The sequence below is a fragment of the Pollachius pollachius genome (assembly GCF_949987615.1).
Source record: "Pollachius pollachius genome assembly, chromosome: 3".
In the NCBI taxonomy this organism is placed as follows: domain Eukaryota; kingdom Metazoa; phylum Chordata; class Actinopteri; order Gadiformes; family Gadidae; genus Pollachius; species Pollachius pollachius.
This window is the reverse complement of record NC_136936.1, coordinates 30,916,769-30,938,711: the sequence shown is the minus strand read 5'-3', so window position 1 is coordinate 30,938,711 and position 21,943 is coordinate 30,916,769. Positions and strand designations below refer to the sequence as shown.

Genomic DNA, 21,943 nt, shown 5'->3' with positions numbered 1-21,943 from the left:
TGAACTGAACCAGCGGTCAACGTTACTCATAAATACACGGGAATCATTGTGCTGTGTGTCATGTTATTTTATAATGGTTTACTGTCATCCGCCCGGTTGTAGTTTTAGACACGCCTTACAAAACAACAACAGAGCTGGACCCCACAGCTGCTCCGACATTAAAGAGAAAGAACATTAAAGTGCGTATATATCATGGACCTATAAAGAAAGGTATATATTGTATGTTTGAATCTAAACGCGGAAGTGGGTAAAAAGACCCGGCACATGACGCGTTGTTATGATACGTCACTTCCGACGTGGCCAAAGCGCGCTAACGAGTCAGTTTGTTCAAACAAGTTAACATTTAGGATTTAACTCGTAGAATAAGATCAGGATAATCCATTAGTTTAACATAGGTTATTTGGTTTAGTTAAAGCTAATCCGATAGCATCGCTTCGTCGGCTTTATGTTTAAAAGGTACGACCGAATTCCTGTTGTTTCAACTTTTAGCAGGATAGCAGGCTAGCTGTCAGCGGCTTAACTGTTAGCATTTCAAGTTGTCACTATAATTATTATTATTAATGCATGCTCTCTAACTCTAAACTCAACGAAAGTGTTGTCAGCCCGTCCTCCTGGATCATATGAATGATAACAGCTGGGGTCGATGAACTAGTTGGGATCAGATCTCGGCGGAGAGGGCTTTATTATATATTATATTGTATAGATATTATTTTTCTCACACCAGCGATGTCGACTAAGCTGACGTTAGAACAACAGAGGAAGATCGAGGACAATAGAAAGAAGGCTTTAGAGATCAGGGCGAGGAGGCTGGGCCATGTGAACCCTGCCAGTCCAAAGTCCTCTGAGCAGGTGTCCTCCATCAACCAGTGCGCACCCACCGCCAGCCCTGCCTCCAGACTGGGACCACAGCATCACCCCTTCATCCCACCCTTTAAAAAAGACTCTCCATCTTGGGGACAAAGTATTAGTGGCAAACCTTCTGAAAACAAGCCTAGTATCTCACCTAGTAGCTCAGGTGATGTGGTCGGATCTTTCTGCAAACCAGTGGCTCAGTCGAACCCAAGCCCCCAGGCGCCCCCCTCGCTCAAAGGTTCATCTATGACTGCTGGACCACCCCCCAAAAAGCCCTTTGTCTCCACCAGAGGGAAGTGTGTTTCTCACTCAAAGGACCGCTTCAGGGTAGAAGTGGGCTACCATGCCGAGCTCATTGCTGTTTTCAAATCCATCCAGTCCAAAACTTATGGTAAGTGCTTGCCATGTTGTATGAGCATGTTTGATATATTTGACCTATTGCTGTCAAAATGACTTACTTGACTTACTATTGTGCGACGATGGTCATGAACTCTTTTTTTTCTTCCTTCACCGTAGACCCTGCTACAAAAATGTGGAACTTCAGTCTGGAGGACTATCGCCAGCTCAGTATGTAGACCAATATTTCAGTTCCTATGAAGATATGCACACAAGTATGACTACCTATGTAGTAATGACTACTGACTATTATTGTGTAGTCCATGAGTCCTGTCCAACTTCGGAAAAACATGAAGTTGTTTTCCCAATATGAATTATTTCTTAATTAATGATATAATTGGAAATATATATTCAATAGAATATTAAAGATATAAACAGTTTTGGAATAATCCACCCTTTTAAAGGTGTTGTTGGTGTCCCCTATGGTTCCTGCTCAGTGATCTGAGCCATTGCATGTACGATTGGCCTGTTATACATCCTTGCCTAGTTTCAACAGATTAATGGTGCTGCATTTGTGGCTTTGTGGTTCTGTAAAATAGGTAAATATGTAATGATGGCCTAAAAATTCTTAATTAATATATTTTTTAAAGTGCCAGTGAACCCACTGTTTCAGCTAGAATTTGAAGACAGATTTAAAAACGTTTAAATTGTTCCAGATGTTTCTCTTTATCCGAAGGCAGCTGGGGGCCGTGTGTGTGTGTGTGTGTGTGTGTGTGTGTGTGTGTGTGTGTGTGTGTGTGTGTGTGCGTGTGCGTGTGCGTGCGTGCGTATGGGGGGGAGAGATGTCAGCCCTCTGGCTGGGCCACATTCAGACCAAGCTAACATTTTAGAACTATAACTTGTTCTCAACAAGGAAAACATATTTAATCTTTTTTGATCCTTATACAGATCAAAATGTGTTATTTTGGTAAAGTTTTGAAGTTTAAAGGTAAAACATTGACTGGGTGCTGAAGTCCAAAATTGTTTAAGTCAATGTACACATGTCACATTTCATGTGACATGTGTACATCATGTGACATGGTGTCACACGTAATGTCTGACAACATTTTGAAAACATAAACAGACTATTGTACATGTATTTATTTGGACAAACATAATCGTCTCAGGTATTTACTTCAGTTACGGACATGAGGCTTTTTCCAAGAAGAATCACGGCGGTGAAAACTAAAGAGATCCAAGTGTTGAACTTATGCATTATTTTTGAGACGTTATGTTTTTTAAGTTGTTTCCGTTTGATTACTTAAAGGAGAAATCCGGTGTAAAATGATTCTGGGATATGTTTAGTAAAAAAACGCATATAGACGCATTCTTAAGTTGGCTATTTTTAGCCGATTCTACCAAAACGCTATAAACTTGGAACGACAGGGGCATGTCTCATGGTAAAAACTAAATCGCTATTTTAAACCACTTACAAGGCTAGAAGTAGCCCGACACTTTGTACTACTTTTTACTACTTTGGTAGTATAATAAGGGTCTTAACATATAAAACAAGGCATTGATAACTTTGTAAGTGTACAGACTGTTATTAAAAAGGACATTTTATACACACAATACCATCAGTAGTACACCCGTCGACGCCATCTTCTCTTTAAGAATCGATAAGTAGATTGGCGAACACAGAGCTTGCGTGTTGTTGACGGATGTCACAAGCTGGTATTGTGTGTATAAAATGTCCTTTTTAAAGGGGACATATTATGAAAACAACACTTTTCCTGGGATTAGGGGTGTTGTTTTAGGTCTCCGGTGCTCCCACACGCATACAAACTTTGAAAAATTTCTGTACATGAATTTTTGAGTGGGAAATGCATTTCTGAAAGTACCCCGCCAACAGTTACCAAACGGGCGAGTCAGTTTCGACTCCAGTGTCCAGTTCTTCTCAACCATGGCTGAGATAACCCCCACTACGAGTCTTTACTTATTGTGGAAGTACCAGAGACGTCAGACACAGTCTTTATGATTCATAATATCATCCGAGATGCACATAGCTTTTGGCCGTGATATTAGATATAATATTATATAAATAACCATATTTAATATTATTATTATTATTATATTATATTATATTATATAGATATAGAGCTCCAGGAGTCCGCAAACGGCAACAATCCCTTCTCCTCCATGCTGTGGTTCAGTCTGACAGCTCATTGGTCAATGGGCAGCAGCTCATTTGCATTAAAGCTACAGACACCAGAAACAGCGCATTCTAAAGGGACTGAAACAGAGGGGAATTTTTTTTCCTAAAAGCTATTTCCAGCAAACAGCTTCAAAAACACGTTTTCTGGAACTCAAATACTATGTTTACTTGTTAGGAAAACACCATAATATGTCTCCTTTAATAAATAATTTGCCTCGTTTGATATGTTAAGACCCTTATTATACTACCAAAGAAGTGTCGGGCTACTTCTAGCCTTGTAAGTGGTTTAAAATAGCGATTTAGTTTTTACCATGAGACATGCCCCTGTCGTTCCAAGTTTATAGCGTTTTGGTAGAATCGGCTAAAAATAGCCAACTTAAGAATGCGACTATATGTGCTTTTTTACTCCCAAACGAACATTCCGACTTGTTATCATACCAAACATATCCCAGATCCATTTTACACCGGATTTCTCCTTTATAGTAGGCATCACTCTTTGGAAGAGAGTTGGTATCCAAAAGGAAACTGTTACTGTTCACATAACACAATTCACATGGTTATTGTGTTTGTGTGTCTCAGTGCAGGACGCGGGGGCCCTTACCTCCGTGTTCCTGAGGCCCCTGGAGGGCATGGAGGCCCTGGACATGACGGTGGCCCCCGGCCGGGTCACCCACGACGCGGTGGCCCTGGGGCCCCTGCTGAAGCTGTGCAGCGGCTGGCAGCGGCCGGGGGCCGCGGTGCACGGACAGTGTGTCCTGGTGTCCCCGGCAAGGTTTGAGGTGGACGTGGGTTACCACGCCGACGTCATCGTCGCCTTCAAGCAGATGCCGTCCAGATGTTACGGTGGGACGGCGTTCATTGGTCCTTATCTCTCCTCCCCATGCATGGTTGGATGACCAGGCGTTGTCCTCAACCTGAATGCCAAGCGGTCAAGTTAGTTTCTAACAACGTGTTTCTATATGCCTCAGACATGAACACGAGGAAGTGGAACTTTGCACTGGAGGACTACAGAAGACTCAGTAAGCTGCACCCTGGCTCTAACACGACACTCTTACCTCTACACTAATCCAAACTGCTTGGATGTGAGCTTCAGAACAAAGCCTACAATGAAAATAAAATCAAGTGTTGCAGCTGGATTTATAAACACAAAACACTGGAGAGAGTGTAGAGTGGAATTCAGAAAGATAAGGTTAGCAACGTAAATGTAACAAATATGAATTAAGAAAGTTTAGACCAAGCCTCACAAAAATCATTGAACAGGATTTGTTTTATTTAGTTCCATTTGAGAAATATTGGCCAATAAAATTGGAGCAGTTGGCCCATTTTTATTTTATGACCATTTTGTTATTGTATAAAAAACCATACGACTACTATTAGGTAGATACCAATACCCCCCACTACCCATAAACCCAAATTGTGGTACTGCACCCAAAGTTGGCGCTATTTAAAAAATTTATGAACTAGCCTTATTTCTCTTTACTAGATTGACCTGGACTCAAAATTCTTTCATCATATTAATCTCTAAAATAAGATGCATCTTTTTCACTGTAGTCTTCTGCTGTAAAAAGGTTTACTTTTCCCACAATTTCATAGAAAAGCCAAACGTCCACAGTGTCAACCCATTTTGCCTATATGACCATTTTGTTATTGTATAACTATCATACGGCTTTCATTAGGTGGATACCATTAGCATTGCAAATTTTCAGATCTGTACTCTTTTAAGAAAGCCATTAATTCTCTTGTGAAATGTGTGCTTCGAGTTTTCTTGATGTTGTGTGCTTACCAATTGACATTTTCACCATGTGAATGAGGCTTCATGTAGTTCAGGAATGTCAGTGGCTCAACGGGATAATGCCGTGTACTGGTGATCCTTAGGTTGAGAGTTTGAATCCTGATTAGAGCATTATAAAAAAGCTGAACACGGCATTCTGTCATTGCCACTCATTTAAGGAACACAACATTGAATAGCACCCGAAATTCATCAGGCAATCAACATTCCGGCTCATTAGTTTCCAAGAATCGGACTGCCAAGACACAGTATTGCATTAAGGGGAACTTCTTCGTTAACCATTTTTCCTTCATAATTAACTCTGTCATATTTATATTTCTTCCGTTAGTGTTCTTGACTGCAAATGTTTAATTTCCCCAGAATTTCAAAGATTTTTCAGGTATATGCTTTGAAGAAAGTCCTTAATTCATTTGAGAAATGTGTGCTTTGAGTTTTTTGGATGTTGTGTGCTTATCAATAGACATTTTGACCATGTGAATGAGGCTGCAGTTCAGGTTTATAAGTGGAACGTCTTTCCTTAAATATGACAATTATATGTTATATTTATATTTCTTCCATTAGTGTGTTCTTGACTTTTAATTTTGCTCGGACCCCGTTAATCACCGCTTGCGGTTATATTTTTATTTAGTTTTACAAATCAAGAGTAGGCCTGTTTGACTAATTGGCTTTGCATCCTTACCTTCTGCCCTTGTAGTCCAAGACATGCTGCCCACCAGCTTTCAAAGTACAATGCTGCCACTGGTGAATTTGTATCAATTCACATAATTATCCCTCCCAGCTATTTTGTAGTTCCCTCAAACACCCTGAAACAACTTGAGTCTCACTTATGCCACCATAAACCACTAACAGTGCAAGCAGGCCAATGGCAACAAAGCACGCAGTCCTTCCTCCCTCACTTTAAAACCACCAGCCGCCACTGTACGAATGGAAATACATTTACCATGAGATCATGTTCTCACTTGCTGTGAGTGTATGTGTATGTGTTTCCGTGTCTCTGTTTTAGTGCTACCACTTTGTACAGCTGACAACAGCTAAAAATAAATATTATTTTTAAGAATGTGCCTACTGCATGAGATGTGCGTAGCTGAATAGGGCCACAGGCCTACGCTACTGTATGTTATATTTTATAACATCTGTCATAATGGTGGTACTTGGGGAGACAAATATTTTCTGTGGCGGTACGCGGTATAAAAAGTTTGAGAACCACTGACCTAGAGGCTGTTTGATCAGCTCCATGTTAGTCGCTTCACAGACAGGCGCCCGTGGCGGGGCTAGTGGCTGTTCTAAATTAGTGCATGCTAGCTACACATTGACATGTAGAGATTTCTCAACATTCTTAACAATCTAAACTCGACGTAAGAGCTCAAATCCCGATCAGTCCCTCGGCTCATGTCTCTCATATCGGCCGACGTAGCGGCCATGTTTTCCTGACTGTGTGTTCTCCTTTCTATTGGCCAGTGGAGCAGCTGGGAGCCATAGCGTCCGCGGAGGTGGAGCCTCTGCCCCGGGGGGTGGTCCAGGCCTTCGGGGCCAGGTTCGACGGGACCGTGGTCCGACCGCTCGGCGTCCCGGAGGCGGACCTCTCGGCCGTCGACCCCTCACTCACAAGCAGCCTCATGCCCTTCCAGAGGGACGGGGTCAAGTAGGTGGAGCCTTTGTGTCCAAAGGTTTAAGATATTAAACTTTAGATTTTAGACCACTCCTGCCTCAGACCAATCAGGGCATCTCTTCCCTGATTCCCCCTCCTGTAATCCCCCTTGCCTGTCAATTAGGGCATTTAGCAGACACTTTTATCCAAAGCGACTTACATCGGTTAATACACACATTGACACACCGACGGCAGAGTCAACCATGCAAGGCGACAGCCAGCTCGTCAGGAGCAGTTTTGGTTAAGTGTCAACACCAATGTTTTTGAATGGAATTGTAAGCGAACAGGTATTACAAGTAAAACAAGTGAAGTCTGGCAGCTAACTTTGCTCGCGAGGATGGCTGAACGGGCGTATAGGGGGGAACACAACCTCAATGGCCAAGCACATTAGCATTGTGCATCAAATAAAGACCAAATGCAGTACCTTTGACTGTCTCCTAGTTGAAAAGACTCTGTCTCCTCCTTCTCCTGTCGCACCACAGATGGGCCCGTCTTAATCATCCACTCAAACTACGAGCGGTAATTGCATACACAGACATTGTCGCTAGTCCCGTCAGTTAAAAATAGTAATCCAATTGTGAAATGGGTGTTGTAATCAGCAGCATACAAGCTAGTTATCTTAAAAAGTAAATAAAGTAAATAAAAAAGTAAAAAATAAAGTTTCAGATGTGCTGCGTGATGATGTGTTGAGGTTGGCAAATGTAACATAAAGAAACGGTAAATTGAGTTTTTGGTGAGAAACATGGTAATACTGTATTATTCATGTTTCTGTATTACTAATACAGTTGTATAGTGCTCTAATCATTTTATTTTATGTAACTAAAACTACTGATGTCAATATTTATTAAGAATTACATATTTAATTTAAAATGCAATTATTTATTTCCTAAATATTTTCCTCATCACTAAAAACGCTTCGTATTTCCACCAATTAATAGAAAAGTATCGATAGTGGTATCGATAAAGAATCGGATCATTAAGGAGTATCGAAAATGGTATCGATATCAATAAATATTAATGATCCCCATCCCTACTCATGGAAGGATCATATCGTGGTCTAAACCAATAAGAGAAAGAGCTTGGTCGGTTCTTTGCCTTTAATTGGCTCTGGTCCTGTTCACTGCTTGTGTTTTTTTTTTTTAAATTGCGAACGACCTGAGCACCAGAGTAACTGAAACGGATAAAGAAAATAAACGCGACAAAACAGAAAATTAAGCGAGGTAAAAACATGGAATGTTTTTTCATTAAAAAAAAACTAAGCCTACTGTTCCAACCTGCCCTACTACTGAGAGTAATTATTCAGAGAGTCTGAACTACCTGCACAAGCCCTTTTATTTGGAAATGTTTTATTTTGCTTAATCTTTTAGTTTTAAATGTTCCATTTCAGCTCAGTGAAAAACTTGAAACACTTTATTTTTATCTATAATTGTGCTTCAAATAAAGACATGTATTTCTCTACACCTCATGCTGCGTTCCAGGGACACTTTTTAGCCCGTAAGTTACGAGCTGGAACTGGGAGTGAATCGGTCTGGTACGAGTTCACGGGTAGTGAGTTGCGGGTTTGTCTGCCGTTCCAGGGCATTTTCACGGGTAGAAGGTTGTGAAAACATGGGTTACGGGTTGCCTGGAACGCACCATTATTCTTGTTCAAAAATCATTCACATTATATGTAAGTTATGAAGAGCGATAAAAGGTGACCTGATGGTGTTAAAGGCGACGCAATGAAAAATTTGGTGCACCTAAATTTTGTGCTGGTGCACCTAAAAAAAAAAAGTTAGGCGCAATAGTGCAACCAACGCATAAAGTTAGTCTGGAGGCCTGCCATTGCCGTGCGCTAGCCTTGCACGAGCAAAGTCTGCAACTAGAAGGACTGAATGAAATGGGTTGAAAACTGTCTCCAATGATAAAGAACACCAAGGCTAACTTGAGAATCAGGCCCTATGTCCAAAATTCCGAACTACCCCTTAAACAACAATAGGGCCCCGCCTTGACTACCAATGTATAAAAAATATATAATATAATTATAATTATTATTATAAAAATATTAATAATATATGTATGTATATATATATATATATATATATATATATATATATATATATATATATATATCTTTTTGTAATTATTATTATTTTTAATTATTATGCATTATCAAAGTAAAAACCTCTCGTAGGGTAAGGAAACAGACTTCCATCAGGTAAAAAGAATAAAGATAAATAATGCATTGGTAATACTGTTCAGAACAATAGTCATGCCATAAAGCTTTTTGTACGCCCCCCCCCCCCACTCCTCAACCACCTGTACTAAGATTTGCCCAGTGAGTGCCCTGCTGTAGTATTCATAAGTGGTGGTTCTCTGTAGCTTTGCAGTCTTCAAGGAGGGCCGCCTGCTGCTGGCCGACGACATGGGGCTGGGGAAGACTGTGCAGGCCATCTGCATAGCAGCCTACTACAGGAAGGAGTGGCCGCTGCTGGTGGTGGCACCCTCCTCCGTCAGGTTCACCTGGGCAGAGGTACGTCAGGGAAGGCCAATGGGATGCTCAGCTTGGCAGGGGGAGCTCTCAGGGCTGGCCGATGGGAGGTCCAGCTTAGCAGGGGGAGGCATCATTGTTGGCCAATGGGAGGCTCAGCTGGACAGAGGGAGGCGTCAGGGCTGGCCAATGGAAGGCTCAGCTGGGCAGTGCTGAGAGCATTCAGACGAGCACTCCTCCTATGGAATGGCTGAGGTGCATTCGGTTCTTTAGAGTGTTAAATAGTAATCGATTCATAGACTGTTGATTCCAGTAAAAGTTAATCAGCTAGCACAGCAACTTTTCAGAAACCTCAAGTATCTTTTGATGTATGAGGAATCTGTTCTCCTTTAATGTTGGTTTAAGGTGGTTGGATTCAGGAAAACAGACAAGTTGACAGAAAACAAACATTCTACTTATCCGTGATGTTAGTAAATAATCCTGTACAAGTGTATTGATACAGATTGACTTATATATATTTTATAATATTTGAACCATGCACGCTAGATACCAAGACGACTCTCGTTAACCTAGTTAGCTTCAGGCCACCAATGTAGGTTAGCTGGGGTTTAAAGTACAAGTACAAATATTTATTTTAAAATATGTATGATTTCATGTGACGGGGTAAAGTGTTTATGTATTGATTATGCAATATCCCTCTTTTGGTATTTGGTCGAGATGCTGCCAGTGCACACCATGGTGCATCACATCTCCAGCTACCCTGAGCACTCACACTTCTGCTCCCTAACCATTTTATTACTGGTGTCTTGTTCAGAGCCCTTCTGTGTTTCCAGGAATGGTAGTGCCCCACCCCCTCTTCTGAGGAGGGCAGAGGGAGGATTTGACTTTAATGCATCTCTTACTTTGTGTTAATGGTGCAGTGGATAATAACACCAATGAATCACTCCCCTGGCAGGAGACGGCTGACATTTATAAGAATAAACTATGCTGGTTGTTCATCTATTCACGGGCGTTACTTTGATCACCATGGATTCTGCTTCCACCTGCATGCAGATGCCTTGAGGTCGTTTATTTTGTTGACATCATCAGAACATCAGTACATCAAGGTCCTTATCTATCCTCACTCCAGTGTTTCACACCTCCTGGCTCTCCCTCATTCCTCCGCCCTCCCCCTCTCATCTCTAGCCTGGTTATGCGCCGCTGGGCTGCGGTGCGTTTCGAGCTGGCCTCATCTGTCTGCTGTCAGCTGATAAGACGTGCGCTCTGTCAGGGCTGTAAATGGTTCTCCTGCCAGCGGCCCTAGCTCTTCCTTTGCATCAAATCCATTACAGTAATCAGAGGCCTGGAGACAGCGGTTGAGAAAGAGACTCGTCACAGTGCGTCGCACGTTGGAGGACAATGACAGTCCTTTATCTCTGCCTGGGGCTTCCCTCAGCGCGGGGGGGGGGGGGGGGGGGGGAGCCAGAGTTATTGGGAGCCAGTGAGCGCTGGGTTCAGGAGTTATTGGGAGCCAGTGAGCGCTGGGTTCAGGAGTTATTGGGAGCCAGTGAGCGCTGGGTTCAGGAGTTATTGGGAGCCAGTGAGCGCTGGGTTCAGGAGTTATTGGGAGCCAGTGAGCGCTGGGTTCAGGAGTTATTGGGAGCCAGTGAGCGCTGGGTTCAGGAGTTATTGGGAGCCAGTGAGCGCTGGGTTCAGGAGTTATTGGGAGCCAGTGAGCGCTGGGTTCAGGAGTTATTGGGAGCCAGTGAGCGCTGGGTTCAGGAGTTATTGGGAGCCAGTGAGCGCTGGGTTCAGAAGTGGTGGGGCCGGCTGATCCCTGGGGGACATCTGAGCATGTGCAGTTTGAGCATAGTTTGAGTCAATTTAGCTCTAAATGCTCTAAAACTATCAAGATGCCTTTCTATGTATTCAGATTCACAAAGAGGCTAGTGAAACCATCACTCTGGGACAGAGAACGGTGTTTTTTACCCTCCCTTCACTGACATGCCAGTCGATCCCACCTGCTGCCGTTGGTTTTGGCTGGCAAATGTTAAGTTGTCTTGAATGGTGTGCCTATCCCTTCACGCTGTGGTGTCCCTGCAGGCCTTCCGGCGCTGGCTGCCCTTGCTGGAGGCGGACAGCATCAACGTGGTGGTGAAGGCCAAGGATGAGCTGCGGGGGGGCCTGGTCAACATCGTCAGCTATGACCTCCTCAGCAGGATGGAGAAGCAGCAGCAGGCCGCCAAGCCCTTCCATGTGCTCATCATGGTCAGTGGTCGCCCCAGGGCTTGGGTTTGAGGGTCTGCAGCCTACAGTAAGGGGTCCTCGATGAAGACCCCCTACCTACTCCTGAATTACATGTATCTGACTCCACCGGAAGTCTAGTTTCATCAAATTTTAAAAGTAAATAGCTGTAAACCTGACCAGAATGTTTCCCAGTAGATTTACATTCTGGGGATTTTGCTGACGCTTTCATCCAAAGCGACTTACAACCATTCATGCCCATATTCACACACAGAAGGTGGAGTTGACCACGCAGGGCGACAGCAGCCAGCTCATCAGAAGCAGTCAGCGAGAGGGGTCTTGCTCAGGGACACCTCGACACTCAGATAGGAGGAGCCAGAGGGGTTACTACACACTCTACCCCCTGAGCTACTGTCGCCAGTAGATGCTTGATCTGGGATGGACCTGAGTGATGGTATGACTCTGTGATTGTATTGTTTTACCTCCCTGCAGGACGAGTCCCACTTCCTGAAGAACATGAAGACGGCCCGCTGTAAAGCAGCGCTGCCTCTGCTCAAGGTATCCTGCTCCTCACCTCCACTTGTTCTGACGGAGGCAGAGCTAGCCTGTAACAGGGAGCCCCCACTAGGAAGCTAATCTAAATTTCTTGACATGAAGCTGCAGTAGAAGAGTGTGAAAATGAGCCGCTGTATGGTTATGGTCTCAGCAGGCTTCACCACCACAACTTCCTTTGGGCACTTTGATGTCGTCAAAGAGAACTAACCCCAGGTGGTCCGTGCATTTCAAGTACAAAACGGCATACATTAATGGAGCTGGATGATGCAGGGCCATGCAACAGCCCATGATGCAATGATGCAATGCAATTAGAGGGAAATTTGTCATGCTAGAGGTCTGTGGCCCCACCCCATTCCTCTGTTGGCTGGGCTTCTAACCCACACACATTAAACGTGTTGTTTTCTTCAGCACATCAAAAATCCCTGTGTCTGCATCCTTTTACTTGCACACAATCCTTTTTAAGTTGACGTTAACCTTCTGCTCAGATGCAGGGGTCTGTAGGTCAACATCAGCGTCAATGATGGGTGTTCACCTAGCCAAGAGGCAGGTAGAAACCTTGGTCTGAGATCCCTCGGTCTCAGGAACCAGCCCTGCTCCAACTGACCCTGATCACACTGACCCCCAAGTCCCAACTTCCCTCCCTCCAGGCCGCTAGGCGGGTGATCCTGCTGTCCGGGACCCCGGCCATGTCCAGACCCTCCGAGCTCTATACCCAGGTGCTTGCAGTCCGGCCCACTCTCTTCCCCCGCTTCCACGAGTTCGGCCTGCGGTACTGCGACGCCAAGCAGGTAACACACTGGCTCTCTCAGGTCACACTCAGGCTCTCTCAGGTCACACTCAGGCTCTCTCAGGTCACACACTGGCTCTGTCAGGTGACACACTCGCTCTGTCAGGTCACACTCTGGCTCTGTCAGGTCACACTCTGGCTCTGTCAGGTCACACACTGGCTCTGTCAGGTCACACTCTGGTTCTGTCAGGTCATACTCTGGTTCTGCCAGGTCACACTCTGGCTCTCTCAGTGGTATTCCACAGAGCACAAAGCGATCTCCACATCCCCGCTGGAAGCCTGGCTGCATTAAGGGTTTTAATTGAATGGGTTTGAAAGGGACCGTCAGAGCACAGAGGACTTTAGTGGAGGGATTATCTGCCTTCTCCACGTCTCTGCGCTTACACCACTCTGCTGTAGAGTTCCTCCAAAGGAATTCAGAGTACAGGGCAGATAACCTCCACCTAATGCTGTAATGCTCATCCTGGTCACTGAGGGAATATGCATTTTTGCATCAATTGACTTTTAGTGAGACGTGCTCTGCGTACATGAGTGAGGCTGCATATGTTGGCTTTTGAGTATAAACAAGGTCAAAATGGATGCAGTACCGCTTTTATCCCTATTATTATTATTATTATTATTATTATAATTTAATGTTAATTAACAGTAGCTGTGTAATATATTTATGTTATTTTATTTTGATTAATCATTCGACTTTTGAAATGTTGACATTTTTAAGTAATATTTCGAGTTGAGGTCGTTTGCAAGTGAACGCTTCATAATAAAGGGAGGTGAAGTAGATCTCTCTTCTACCTCGACATCTCTGTCCCCAAACTTCTCCCTCTAGCTGACCCGGGGCTGGGACTCCTCTGTCTCTCCCTTTAGCTGACCCGGGGCTGGGACTCCTCTGTCTCTCCCTCTAGCTGACCCGGGGCTGGGACTCCTCTGTCTCTCCCTCTAGCTGACCCGGGGCTGGGACTCCTCTGTCTCTCCCTCTAGCTGACCCGGGGCTGGGACTCCTCTGTCTCTCCCTCTAGCTGACCCGGGGCTGGGACTCCTCTGTCTCTCCCTTTAGCTGACCCGGGGCTGGGACTCCTCTGTCTCTCCCTCTAGCTGACCCGGGGCTGGGACTCCTCTGTCTCTCCCTCTAGCTGACCCGGGGCTGGGACTCCTCTGTCTCTCCCTCTAGCTGACCCGGGGCTGGGACTCCTCTGTCTCTCCCTCTAGCTGACCCGGGGCTGGGACTCCTCTGTCTCTCCCTCTAGCTGACCCGGGGCTGGGACTCCTCTGTCTCTCCCTCTAGCTGACCCGGGGCTGGGACTCCTCTGTCTCTCCCTCTAGCTGACCCGGGGCTGGGACTCCTCTGTCTCTCCCTCTAGCTGACCTGGGGCTGGGACTACTCTGGCTCCTCCCACCTGGGCGAGCTGCGGCTGCTGCTGCAGGAGAGCCTGATGCTGCGCCGCCTGAAGACAGAGGTAATGTCCCAGCTGCCGGCCAAGCAGCGCAAGGTGGTGGCGGTGACCATCGACGCGGTCGGCGCCCGCACCAAGGCGGCCCTGGGGGCGGCGGCCAGGGAGCTGGCCAAGCAGCAGTCAAACGCAAGTCTCCCGTCTTCTCACATGGTTCCGGGGTATCCTGGGGGGATGGCATGGAAAGGAAAATATTTAACGATCCCATATCCCATGCTTTTTTAGGGTTAATAATTGCATCTGAAGTTACTACTAGATTATGGTTACATGCCTGTATGTTAACAGTACCCCTTATTATTCATACACTATTTCAGCATCTTTCAAAAACATTCAGTGTTGTATCATGTCGCTTTAAGGCCCCCATCCCGAGTAGCCCAGTCTGCTGTGAGACTGGGGTACTCGCTACTTGCCGACGGCAAATTCACAGCCCAGAGAAGTTTTGGGACCTCAGTGGTGGAACGAGCTCCCTACCGATGTCAGGACCGCAGAGTCGCTCACCAGCTTTCGCAAAAGACTCAAAACTCACCTGTTCAGAGTTCATCTCGACTCTGCATAGAAACCAATGCACAGCCACCATTGAATGTTGTACGTCCTGGCACTTGTACATTGCACTTATTCAAGGTACTTAATTGTGTAGCATCTACAGTAGCTGCTATCGCTGCTTTACACGGGGAATGGGTTAGCCTAGCGATTGTAATACTTGCACTTCTATGAACATCTTTACTGTACCGACAGCGATATATTGTTTCACTTCTTATGACAAATGTACTTATTGTAACAAATGCACTTATTGTAAGTCGCTTTGGATAAAAGCGTCTGATAAATGCCCTAAATGTAAATGTAAATGTAAGTTGTAAACATTGCGGTTAGCCGGGAGGCGGAACTTCTGCCCTTCAGCACCGCCCACTGCACATGTCTGCTTCCACATGAATGTGTGGCCAGATGTAAAGAACTGGGATGAGACGCGTACTAATGTAGGCCTAATAACAGCCTCTCATCCACGGCGGAACAACACCTCATCCACATAATGAAGTGTGATTAGGACCGTTTCAAAGCCACTCTCCCATTCTGCCACTCCAACCAAAGTGGCCTTTCACAATTTAAAGGCCCATATCATTCTGACCAATGAAAAACACCCTTTACAATAAAAACAAATAGTCTGAAGACTCTTTGCTTGGCGCCCGGCGACCTTGATGCATGTGGTAGTGCTCTGAACGCTAATGGCCTGGTGGTGGCTCATCTTATCAGATGATCAGACCTCTCTGCCGCTTCCTATCTCACCAGCCTCTATCTGTCCTCCTCTGTAGAAGAACAAGGAGAAGGAAGCCCTGCTCGTCTTCTACAACCACACGGCCGATGCCAAGATCCAGGCCATCACGTACGTACACTGGGAGGCTCTCCATCTGAGGCTCCATCAAACCAGGAACAGTAGAAGCTCCCAGTGCCCCACCAGTAGGAGAGTGGTTCTCCTGGGCAGCTCACAGTATCGCACCAGTAACAGACTGATTGTAATGGGCAGCTCCCAGTGTCCAACCTGTAAGAGACTGGTTATCCTGGAAGCTTTGTTATCCCACCAGTAGGAAACTGATGTAATGGGCTTCTCCCAGTGTCCCACCTGTAAGAGACTGGTTATCCTGGAAGCTTTGTTATCCCACCAGTAGGAAACTGGTTGTGCTGTGCAGCTCCCAGTGTCCCACCTGTAAGAGACTGGTTATCCTGGAAGCTTCAGTATCCCATCAGTAGGAGACTGGTGGTCCTGGGCAGCTTCACCAGTAGGATACTGGTTGTTCTGGGCAGCTCCCAGTGTCCATTGTGTGTGGTACATAATGGGTGAAGAGATGTGTTTTCCATGTGTGTGATGTGTGGTCTCTTCCAGGGAGTACATCATGGATATGCTGGAGTGTGGAAGGGAGAAGTTCCTGGTGTTCGCCCATCATAAGACGGTGCTGGACAGCATCACAGAGGAGCTGGGGAAAAAGGTCAGTGAGCTGTTGGTCTTCATGGTCGGGGTCAGGTCAGGCTCCTGGTTGGCCCGTTCTCTGTGGGCCTGTTCTGGTTGAGAAGGTCTCTGTCTTGGTCTGATGGCTCCTTGATCTCAACCTTTATAGTCCTGACCTTTTAATTTATTTAGTCCTGCAGTGTCCAACAGTCGAATAGAGACATTGAGCTGCTGTGTTGATGCTTCATCTGTTAAATTCAACAGCTTTTCTCTCTCAATCAGCTGAGGTTTTCCATCATTTATAATCAATATCAGGATTAGGTTAAAAGCGAGAATTTGTTTTCTGACACCTTTTTGTATTCACCACTCCTGCTACCCTATCCATAATGCATTGATGTCAAAGTTGTTTGTGTTTCAGAAGAAGAGCAGTGGTCATGTCTAGTTATTAATACAGAATATATCAATTTCCCCTTATAATCTCACATTGTAATCCTATTAATCAGTATTATTGGGGATTAGAGATAGGTCTGTGTACTGCTGGTCTCCCTGTCTGTTCATCTGCAGTGACCTGAAGGGGAAGCTAGTAGCGGCTTGCAGGCTCAGAGTCAATACCTGCCCACACCCACCGCCTTGGACTGCTCTTTGAGTTCTCGTCTTAACAAGAGACATTTCCGCTACAGTGTGTTTCCCAGCACAACTGAAAAAAGAGGATTCCACTCCAAACCAGCTTTTTAGATAGCATCTATTAACGGCAATCCTCATTATCTTCTAGTATAGTAGTTACTAGTATAGTAGTTACATTTTTATTTTCTAACAGTATAAAATGCTTCCTGAGGGGCAGTGTTCCTCCATCTGAATCGGTCTGTTCAGTGTTCACCTGGACTCTGCATAGCCACCCCGTCCCACCCCTCCTACTTATTGTATTTTGTACGTCCTGGCACTTAATGTACGCACTTATTGTGTGTCCTACTTAGTTACAGCACTTAGTTGTGTAGCATCTTCTCCTAGCTACTTTGTTGTATACGAGAAATGGGTTCAACTAACAGTTGTTAGTGCTTGGCACTTGTTTCTATGAACATCCTTACTGTACCGACAGCCATATATTGTTGTTTCTCTTTCGTCTGACTGATCTACTTATTGTAAGTCGCATTGGATAAAATAAATGTTAATGAACCTAAAGCCCCGGTTCTCCCCAGAGTGTGCCGTTCATCCGCATCGACGGCAGCACACCGTCGGCCGAGCGCCAGCAGCTGTGTGAGCTCTTCCAGCACGGGACGGGCAGCTGCGTGGCCGTGCTCTCCATCACCGCCGCCAACATGGGCATCACCCTGCATGCTGCCAACCTGGTGGTGTTCGCCGAGCTCTTCTGGAATCCCGGGGTAGGAGGAGCCACAGTCTGCAGGGGTACAGTAGGAGGAGCCACAGTCTGCAGGGGTACAGTAGGAGGAGCCACAGTCTGCAGGGGTACAGTAGGAGGAGCCACAGTCTGCAGGGGTACAGTAGGAGGAGCCACAGTCTGCAGGGGTACAGTAGGAGGAGCCACAGTCTGCAGGGGTACAGTAGGAGGAGCCACAGTCTGCAGGGGTACAGTAGGAGGAACCACAGTCTGCAGGGGTACAGTAGGAGGAGCCACAGTCTGCAGGGGTACAGTAGGAGGAGCCACAGTCTGCAGGGGTACAGTAGGAGGAGCCACAGTCTGCAGGGGTACAGTAGGAGGAGCCACAGTCTGCAGGGGTACAGTAGGAGGAACCACAGTCTGCAGGGGTACAGTAGGAGGAGCCACAGTCTGCAGGGGTACAGTAGGAGGAACAGCGCTCTGCAGGAGTACAGTAGGGTATGGTTGGGTTAAGATACCTTAACCCTAGCCACTCCTTTAACCACATGGGTCTAGAATCATAAAGCCACTGCAAGGGAATTCTTCTGTTTCTGTGATGAGATGAAACTCATCTTATCTTAAATTAAATCTTAAATTGTATTTATTGTAAGCTTTATCTTCTTTAAACAGTGGATGGTTGACTGTAGTCGATACACTGTATTTTATCAACTGTATTGCAGTTGTCGTGGCAATTTCTCTATCAGACATTGCGTCTAAGACAGGTGAGATATTTAGATGCAAAAAGCACACAATACTTGTAGGCAATTGCTGGTCACATATATTTGTAATAAAAGTATGAACAAAGATACATCTCAATATGCATCAACAAATAATAAAACAGGCATACAATACAATAATCTGAGGCCTCAGATGGGAGTTCGCCCTGCGTCTTACTTCATTCTCTAAAGGTACGCTAGGAGAAGTTCACCGAGTGTTCCAAGTAATGAGTTCTTATTCACTTAGGTTGGTTTCTGGAGGAGGGTCTGTCCCCCAATAAACCAAAAGGCTTTGTTTTACCAGATGGTAATCTCTATAATCAAAGCTCCCCAGGATGGCATTGAAGGGGTTCACAGCCGTGCCATGTAACCTTTTGCTTCCTCAACGCTAGCCAGGGGGTCAAGGAACAGGCCCACACATCAAAGGATTGCATGGATCTGTTGCATTGCAACAGATCACATCATAAAGAAGACATAGGAAGATGCAGGCAATATTATGCATCACAAAAAACTTAAAGGTTCACACTTTAGATGACCCCCAATGAGTATAGAAGGTAGGCAATGTATACATATACAGTGGGGCAAAAAAGTATTTAGTCAGCCACCAATTGTGCAAGTTCTCCCACTTAAAAAGATGAGAGAGGCCTGTAATTTTCATCATAGGTATACCTCAGCTATGAGAGACAAAATGAAATAAAAAATCTAGAAAATCACAGATTTTTAAAGAATTTATTTGCAAATTATGGTGGAAAATAAGTATTTGGTCAATAACAAAAGGTCATCTCAATACTTTGTTACATGCCCTTTGTTCGCAATGACAGAGGTCAAACGTTTTCTGTAAGTCTTTACAAGGTTTTCACACACTGCTGCTGGTATTTTGGCCCATTCCTCTATGCACATCTCCTCTAGAGCAGTGATGTTTTTGGGCCTTCGCTGGGCAACACAGACTTTCAACTCCCTCCAAAGATTTTCTATGGGGTTGAGATCTGGAGACTGGCTAGGCCACTCCACGACCTTGAAATGCTTCTTACGAAGCCACTCCTTCGTTGCCCGGGCGGTGTGTTTGGGGTCATTGTCATGCTGAAAGACCCAGCCACGTTTCATCTTCAGTGCCCTTGCTGATGGAAGGAGGTTTTCACTCAAAATCTCACGATACATGGCCCAATTCATTCTTTGCGTCACACGGATCAGACGTCCTGGTCCCTTGGCAGAAAAACAGCCCCAAAGCATGATGTTTCCACCCCCATGCATCACTGTAGGTATGGTGTTCTTTGGATGCAGCTCAGCATTCTTTCTTCTCCAAACACGACGAGTTGAGTTTTTACCAAAAAGTTCTATTTTGGTTTCATCTGACCATATGACATTCTCCCAATCCTGTTCTGGATCATCCAAATGCTCTCTAGCAAACTTCAAATGGGCCCGGACATGCACTGGCTTTAGCAGGGGGACACGTCTGGCACTGCAGGATTTGAGTCCCTGGCGGCGTAGTGTGTTAGTGATGGTAGCCTTTGTTACTTTGGTCCCAGCTACTGGAGGTCATTCACTAGGTTCCCCTGTGTGGTTCTGGGATTTTTGTTCACCGTTCTTGTGATCATTTTGACCCCACAGGATGAGATCTTGCGTGGAGCCCCAGATCGAGGGAGATTATCAGTGGTCTTGTATGTATTCCATTTCCTAATAATTGCTCCCACAGTTGATTTCTTCACACCAAGCTGCTTACCTATTGCAGATTCAGACTTCCCAGCCTGGTGCAGGTCTACAATTGTGTTTCTGGTGTCCTTTGACAGCTCTTTGGTCTTGGCCATAGTGGAGTTTGGAGTGTGACTGTTTGAGGTTGTGGACAGGTGTCTTTTATACTGATAAGGAGTTCAAACATGTGCCATTAATACAGGTAAACAGCCTCTTAAAGAAGAAGAAGTTACAGGTCTGTGACAGCCAGAAATCTTGCTGGTTTGTAGGTGACCAAATACTTATTTTCCACCATAATTTGCAAATAAATTCTTAAAAAATCAGACAATGTGATTTTCTGGATTTCTTTTTCATTTTGTCTTTCATAGCTGAGGTTTACCTATGATGAAAATTACAGGCCTCTCTCGTCTTTTTAAGTGGGAGAACTTGCACAATTGGTGGCTGACTAAATACTTTTTTGCCCCACTGTATATATCTCACAAAATAGTAACAAAACTTAAGTTCATAGATAGACTAAAGAAAACAATACAACATGTGGATTTTCCATCACACAGTAAACAGGTGTGAGCTGTTACTGTGGTTCCTCTGGTCCAGGTGCTGATCCAGGCAGAGGATCGGGTGCACCGTATCGGGCAGACCAGCAACGTGGACATCCACTACCTGGTGGCCAAGGGCACCGCAGACGACCACCTCTGGTACGACCCCCCCAGGCAGGCAGGGCTCCATACATGGGGAGGGCGGTGTCTGATGCATTTTATGTGCTTCCTCCAGGCCCATGATCCAGGAGAAGATGAACATCCTGGAGAAGGTCGGTCTGTCGGAGTCCAACCTCTCAGACAAGGCCCTCAGCGCCAGCTTCCACTCCAAGGTGAGGCCCTGCTTGGACACTGCCTTCCCAGACACAGGGTCTGTGTGTATGTGTCTGGGTCACTGCCTTCCCCATATACAGGGGACGTGTGTGTGTGTTACCTTCACCAGATACAGGGACTGTGTGTGTGTGTTGCCTTCACCAGATACAGGGACCATGTGTGTGTGTTGCCTTCACCAGATACAGGGACCGTGTGTGTGTGTGTTGCCTTCACCAGATACAGGGACCGTGTGTGTGTGTGTTACCTTCACCAAATACAGGGACCGTGTGTGTGTGTGTTACCTTCACCAGATACAGGGACCGTGTGTGTTGCAGTGATAATCTTGTGTGATTCCTAACCCAAAGGTATACTGGGTTTGATCCCCAATATCCTTAGCTTCTACCTGTAGGCATCGTTCAGCGAGTGCCTTACCCCCACCTGCTCCTTACTGTTCATTATCCCTCAGTAGTTAGTTGTTAGTTAGTGTAACAGTTCAGTCTCATGTGTAGACCACCCGTTGTGTTTGTAGGTCCCGGACCGGCAGCAGAGCACCATCACAGAGATGTTTCAGAGGTCCTTCTCTGAGAAGGACGGTTGGGACGAGGAGCTGCTTCTGGAGGCGGTGGAGGCTGTGGAGGACTGTGACGACAGAGCATCAGAGGCCTCCCCATTCCTTGAGGAGGCCCAGAGCCCCAGCAAGAGGCGGCGTGTCCAACAATAATTCAGATAGAAATAGAAACACTGGTCGACTGTATCATGTATCATGTCTGTTGGATTAGTATATGTTGTATATAAGTAACACAATAAACTATATTTCCTTTTAAAATAAAGAACAAGTCTTCAGTGCATCTCTCCTGGTTGCCATAGTGATAGAGGATGCTCTGAGCGGAGGGCAGATTCAGCTGAGCCTGTAGTTAATAGTCCAGTTAATGGAGTTAGAGGAAACCAGGTTTTGGAACCAAACCTCAGTAATTGGTATGATGCATTTATGCGAAGAGGTTTCAGTTCTTCTGAGGACCCCTATTTTAAACTGAAGACCTCAGTCCACAAACTCCACCATCAGGGCTCCTCAGC

At 45.5% G+C, this 21,943-nt stretch overlaps 1 protein-coding gene across 1 annotated transcript; it reads left to right on the top strand.

Annotated features, from left to right (window-relative positions):
- The first annotated feature begins 331 nt into the window (after window positions 1-331).
- Window positions 332-21,611, top strand: smarcal1 (SWI/SNF related, matrix associated, actin dependent regulator of chromatin, subfamily a-like 1). The gene is made up of 16 exons (XM_079731414.1): window positions 332-1,243; window positions 1,369-1,419; window positions 3,962-4,225; window positions 4,351-4,401; window positions 6,630-6,813; window positions 9,181-9,331; window positions 11,372-11,536; window positions 12,005-12,070; window positions 12,715-12,855; window positions 14,213-14,431; window positions 15,610-15,680; window positions 16,179-16,281; window positions 17,438-17,620; window positions 20,616-20,716; window positions 20,793-20,889; window positions 21,399-21,611. Exons 1-16 carry the CDS (start codon window positions 625-627, stop codon window positions 21,588-21,590), a joined length of 2,658 nt encoding a protein of 885 aa, XP_079587540.1. The 5' UTR covers window positions 332-624; the 3' UTR covers window positions 21,591-21,611.
- Window positions 21,612-21,943: the final 332 nt, after the last annotated feature.